Below are 6,275 nucleotides of genomic sequence, written 5' to 3' on the forward strand. Positions count from 1 at the left end.
TTTGTCAGCAGTCCCAATCTCTTCATGGTGGCTCCATTTTGCAGGAAAGGAGAATGGCTTTGCTATTCATCAGTCTACTGACATTCCTCTCCTAGGGAACTCATCACCCTGCTGGCCTCATTTCCATTTCAAAATATACCCAGCATGAGCATTGGCAGAATGGCCGCGAGGGAGATAAAATGTCTTAACGTTTTTACTAATAAGCTTCACTATTTTGCCTCCATAACTTCTAGCACTGCTGTACATAGTTAAACAAAACAAATATTGTGGCTAGAAAATGAAACACTAAACAAAATTTCTATTTTAATCTTACCTAAGCAGTAATTCTCTAAGTTTTGCAGAAAACTCCTTCCTTTGGAAATGCAGAAAAGTCAGTGCTTGAGTTATCTTCAACAACTCTAATGGTTTATAGCTATCCAAATGTTTATGCAGAACTGAAGTAACTCTAAAAAGGATTGATAGAGCATATATTATAACCAGTTCATTCATTCATTACACATTTTTGTGGCGCTTTCACGCCAGACACTTTGCTGTGTGCTGGAGAAACAGCAATGAATGAGACGAGATTTTCTATTCTTGAAGAAATGTCTCAAGATGGCTCTAGAAATGTAAACAAACTAAAACAGAATGAAGTAAAAGTGATGAATTAAGTGTGAATGAAATAATATTCAATTATCAATAGTATAAGAAGAGAAAAGCATAGTTTTTCTTCCTCAATTTCACAGAGGATCAAATTCCACATCCTCCCCATAACAAAATCTTTAGCAAGAGTTACCAATAATTAGCAAGACTAATTTAATTTTCTTCCTTAAATCCACTGGCCCTCAAATGAAGATGCTGAAAAGCAAAGGGAAATCCTAAAAGGCAGTAAGTTGGGAAAAAATGGGACATAAGAAATATTAAAATAAAGGAACATATAATAGGTCACAAAAAATTAAGCATATACAATTAAGCACATATAAAAATATAAGTATATATTTTTTCTTCTGAAATCTCAAGTTACCAAAAAGCCAACAAATGGCAGTATGACTTCAAGGTAACATTGTGGTATGAGACAATCCAAGTTCATATAGAATTGACTGTGCTGCAGAAACTTTCCTTTTGAAAATTACAGACTTGGTGGTAATTTTGGGAGAACTGCTTGAGCCCAGGAGTTCAAGACCAGACTGGGCAAAATAGTAAGACCCTATCTCTACAAAAAAATTTTAAAATAAGAAAGAAAGAAAGGTAAGAAAAGAAAAAAATAAAAGGAGGATCTTTATGGTCTCTATTTTAGAAGGTTACGATGCTCTGCTTGAGTGTAATAGCATAAATAAAATGAAAAATGCTATAAACAATTGTCATTTCTACTTTGAAAAACAAACCAGCACTTTGGGAGGCTAAGGCAGATGAATTCCTTGAGCCCAGGAGCTGGAGACCAGCCTGGGTAACATGGCAAAACACCATCTCTACAAAAAATACAAAAATTAGCAGGGCATGGCAACACGTGCCTGTAGTCCCAGCTACTCAGGAGGCTGAGATGGGAGGATCAATTGAGCCTGGGAAGTGAAGGGTGCAGTGAGTTGTGATGGCACCAATGCACTCTAGCCTCGGCAACAGAGTCATACCCTGTCTCAAAAAAAAAAAAAAAGGCCAGGCACTGTGGCTCAGCACTTTGGGATGCCGAAGTAAGTGGATCACTCGAGGTCAGGAGCTCCATACCAGCATGGAGGGCTGGGTGCGGTGGTTCTCACCCCCGTAACCCCAGCACTTTGGGAGGTTGAGGTGGGTGGATTACTTGAGGTCAGGAGCTCGAGACCAACCTGGCCAACACGGTGAAACCCCGCTTCTACTAAAAATACAAAACTTAGCCAGGCGTGGTGGCAGACGCCTATAATCCTGGCTACTCGGGAGGTTGAGATAGGTGAACTGCTTGAACCTGGGGCAGAGGTTGCAGTGAGCCGATATGGCACCACTGCACTTAAGCCTGGGGGACAGAGCAAGACTCTGTCTCAAAAATAAATAAATAAAATTAGCTGGGCATGGTGGTGGGTACCTGTAGTCCCAGCTACTCAGCAGGCTGAGGCAGGAGAATCTCCTGAACCAGGGAGGTGGAGGATGCAGTGAGCAGAGATAGTACCACAGCACTCCAGCCTAGGGAACACAGTGAGACTCTGTCTCAAAAAAAAAAAGAAAAAGAAAAAGTAGAACATAAACAGTGCCTTAAGTGTTAATTCCTTATTTCTTCAAAACAACAGGTAGATTAAAGAAAACCATTTTTCCTCAGAAAAAAATAGGTGCTTATGAATAACAAACTTAACATCATAAATTTCAGAAAAGATACCTTTTAATCAGATGTGAATTTCTGCTTTCCATATCTTCCATTGCTCTCAACACTGCCAGGGCTTGCTCACCAGTTAGGTCCTCTGACATCAATAACAAAGTTGATTTAAGTCTAGAAGCAAAAAAAAAAGTTTTTGGTTGAAAAACTGAAAATTAGCTTGCAATTTTTTTTTTTAAAATAACAGTTCTTGAGTAACAAACAGGAAAAAAAAGAATATAAACAAAAACTGAATCCAATATATAACCCCAGTGTTCTCCCCACATTACTCGAATATAAAATAGTACTGAATAAAGAAAAATATATTGTCTTCTTCAATGAAATTCAGGCCTCAGTATAATCCAATCTTAAACTGTTTGAAAAATAAAGGTAAAGATCTTTTAAGATTTTCAAATAATACAAGGTTATAATGGTTATAAAATACTATGATTCTGTGAAATTATTCAATACGAGAGAGCTAAGAAATGAACAACTGATATTCTGACAATTTCCCAAATGTTTTAAAACTGAATAGGAATCATCTAGGAGTCAATAAACCTGCATATTATCAGAAATCTCACATACTAAGCACTTGATATAACAGTATAAACTGAAAATTAACAAAGCTGGTCCATTTTGACTATGATTAGTTGTCAGTTGAACTATCCAAAGTAGTGCAGTAATGTTAAGTATCATGATACAGGTATCTTTTAGAATCATTTAGAAAGCAAGCTCAAAACGTGGCATCTGAGGATAGGATAAACTAATTGCCTATTCACACTGGATAACTCCATGCCATCCTTTCCACCAACCTTTTCAAACATTTCAAAACCAGTTTCTCCACAGATTTTTCCCAACCACTTCAGTCTATATTTTTCTCTCACTTCTGTCTGCTCACAGCACTATCTATATCACTAATTTTATTGTTTTTTCATAAACTATGTTGTTATGGTATTTCCATATTTCAATTATATCTATCCTCTCAATTGCAATGTAAATTCCTTGAAGACAGAGACTCAGTTAAATCCAACTTTTGTACTGCTTTAGCACTGAGATTTTAATAGTACTTGGTGACAAAAAATGGTTCCAATAAAGTTTGTTTGTATTGTGTTTCTTTGTTTGTTTTGAGATGGAGTCTCACTCTGTTGCCCAGGCTGGAGTGCAGGGGCATGATCTCAGCTCTCTGCAACCTCTGTCTCCCAGGTCCAAGTGATTCTCCTACCTCAGCCTCCCAAGAAGTTGGGATTACAGATGCCTGCCATTGCACCTGCCATCACTCCCAGCTAATTATTTTTTGTATTTTTTTTTGTTTGTTTTTTGAGATGGAGTTTTGCTCTTGTTGCAATAGCGCAATCTTGGCTCACTGCAACCTCAGCCTCCCAGGTTCAAGCGATTCTCCTGCCTCAGCCTCCCAAGTAGCTGAGATTACAGGTGCCTACCACCACGCCCAGCTAATTTTTTGTATTTTTAGTAGAAACAGGTTTTCACCATGTTGGCCAGGCTGGTCTCAAACTCCTGGACTCAAGTGATCCAACTGCCTCAGCCTCCCAAGGGGTTGGGATAACAGGCGTGAGCCACCATGCCTAGCCCTTTTTTTTTCATATTTTTAGTAGAGTTGGAGTTTCACCATGTTGGCCAGGCTGGTCGCAAACTCCTGACCTCAAGTGATCTGCCGTCACTGGCCTCCCAAAGTGCTGGGATTATAGGTGTGAGCTACCACACTGGGCCCCAATAGTTTTTAATAATCACCTTGTTTCCATCTTGATATAGTCTTAAGATATGCTCTTAAATTTTTTCATATAATTCAAAGTACTCTTTTTTTTTTTTTTTTGAGTCAGAGTTTCACTCTTGTTGCCCAGGCTGGAGTGTAATGGCGCGATCTTACTGCAACCTCTGCCTCCCGGGTTCAAGCGATTCTCTTGCCTCAGCCTCCCGAGTAGCTGGGACTACAGGTGCCCGCCATCATGCCCAGCTAATCTTGTATTTTTAGTAGAGACGGGGTTCCTCCATGTTGGTCAGGGTGATCTCGAACTCCCCACCTCAGGTGATTCACCTGCCTCGGCCTCCCAGAAGTGCTGGGATTACAGGCGTGATCCACTGCACTCAGTCACAAAGTACTCTTAAAAAATAAAACTTTCTCCGTAAAGTTTTTTCTAACAGAGTAATGACTCCCCTATTATGCAACTCTTGGAACCCCTGCTTAAGTAAATCTACTAATCATACTTATGTGTTAGGATTATTATATAAAATTCTTTTTTTTTTTTGAGACAAGGTTTCATTCTGTGCCCAGGCTGGAATTCAATGGAGTGATCTCAGTTCACTGCAGCCTCAGCCTCCTTGGTCTGAGGTGATCCTCACAAGTAGCTGTGACTCTAGGTACGCACTGCCACATCCGGCTAATTTTGTATTTTTTTTGTACAGACAAGCTTTCACCATCTTGCCTAGGCTGGTCTCAAATTCCTGGGATCCAGGGATCCACCTGCCTCAGCCTCCCAAAGTGATGGGATTAAAGGTGTGCAACACTGTGCCCAGCTTGTAATTCTAAATAATTCATACAATTATGCTGGGTGGGGGAAGTTTATGTCTAGTATAAATCCAGTCACATGGCCTACGAAGAGAGAATCTTATCTATTAACCATACTTGTATGTTAATTTAATATTTGCTCATCATTATATTTCAAATATTACTACCTACATCAATATCTAGCAAAACTGGAAATTCCTAAATGAGAGGCGCCACATAAAATTTGCTCAAACCTGACATGGAGACATATGCCGAGCGCATAATAAATGCTTTGATGACTATTGTGATGAAGGCAACAAAGCATAAAATGGTACTCTGCTATGACTACTATAATTCTAAATATTCCACAGACTTACACTGGGTGGGGGAGTCATGTGTGTAAATCCAAGTCACGTAGCATAGAAAAGGAGAATAAAAACACACGGCGTTTCCCCTCATTTTTTTTCATGTTGGCCCAGTATCAGAGGTTTACCTTTTAGAACATAGCAATAGACTAAGAGCTTGAGATGTAAATTAGAATAATCAGAAAAATAATTAAGGAGCAGAACATAAGAGATTATTTTCCCTTCCACAACCTAATGGGGTGATATTTGTACCTCCCAGAGCTGCAAGGAGACGTAAGCTTGAAGGCTCCACATATTCACAACAAAAAAAGTAATGCATTTTAAACTGAACTTACTGTTTCTTTTCTTCAGGTCCTGCAATGGGTCCCAATGTTACAAACAATTTTACAAAGCTAGCAGGATGATTACACAGAGGAATCATTTCAGTTAGCTTCTTTTTAGCCATCATAATAAATTCAAAACTATTAAACTGTAGAAACTTGTATAGCCTAAATATTTTACTGATGGAATCCAAATCAAGTTGGTCCACATTACTTAAAAATACGTTATTACACTTTTCTAATAGTGGTTGATAACAATATTTAATATTTCGAAGAAACCGTGCTATCCTTATTGCAACGTTGACCTCAGAAGAAGCTATGGTGTCAAAAAGAAGTTCTGTTTTGTTCACCAGTTGTTGTTGAAAATGTCGTGATATTAAAGAAGATATGTTGACCATCAAGACAGACAAGGAACTGAAAAAGAAAACAGATGCAAAGATTTTTACATCAATTAAAAATGATCTTTGTTTTTTTAGTAGAAACAGAGTCTTGCTATGCTGCCAGGGTTGGTCTCAAACTCCTGGGCTTAAGCAATCCTCCCACCTCAGCCTCCCAAAGTGCTGGGATTACAGGCATGAGCCACTGCACCCAGCCAAGAATAACCAACTCTAAAACTAAACAATTAGATATGGAAAGGAAGTGGTAAGAATATTATGAGTTTTATGCCATAAAATTTTTCTTTTAAATGCTAGTGGGACTTGAATTCAGATTTCTTAGTAATCAAATCCTTTCAGACAAAAGGCATGGGAGTAATATTTTTCATGGAGAGCATCAAATGCCTTGTTTTA

At 38.6% G+C, this 6,275-nt stretch overlaps 1 protein-coding gene across 2 annotated transcripts in view; it reads right to left on the bottom strand.

Annotated features, from left to right (window-relative positions):
- Window positions 1-6,275, bottom strand: part of FASTKD1 (FAST kinase domains 1) — a 46,303-nt gene that overhangs the window by 25,063 nt on the left and 14,965 nt on the right. For both annotated transcript variants that reach the window (XM_011960608.1, XM_011960607.1), the window contains exons 3-5: window positions 5,503-5,901; window positions 2,324-2,434; window positions 314-445 (exon numbers count right to left, since the gene is read on the bottom strand). In XM_011960608.1, coding sequence (XP_011815998.1) covers window positions 314-445; window positions 2,324-2,434; window positions 5,503-5,901 — 642 coding nt within the window. The remainder of the gene's footprint in view (window positions 1-313; window positions 446-2,323; window positions 2,435-5,502; window positions 5,902-6,275) is intronic.

This window comes from Colobus angolensis, unplaced genomic scaffold (genome assembly GCF_000951035.1).
Source record: "Colobus angolensis palliatus isolate OR3802 unplaced genomic scaffold, Cang.pa_1.0 Scaffold517, whole genome shotgun sequence".
NCBI lineage: Eukaryota > Metazoa > Chordata > Mammalia > Primates > Cercopithecidae > Colobus > Colobus angolensis.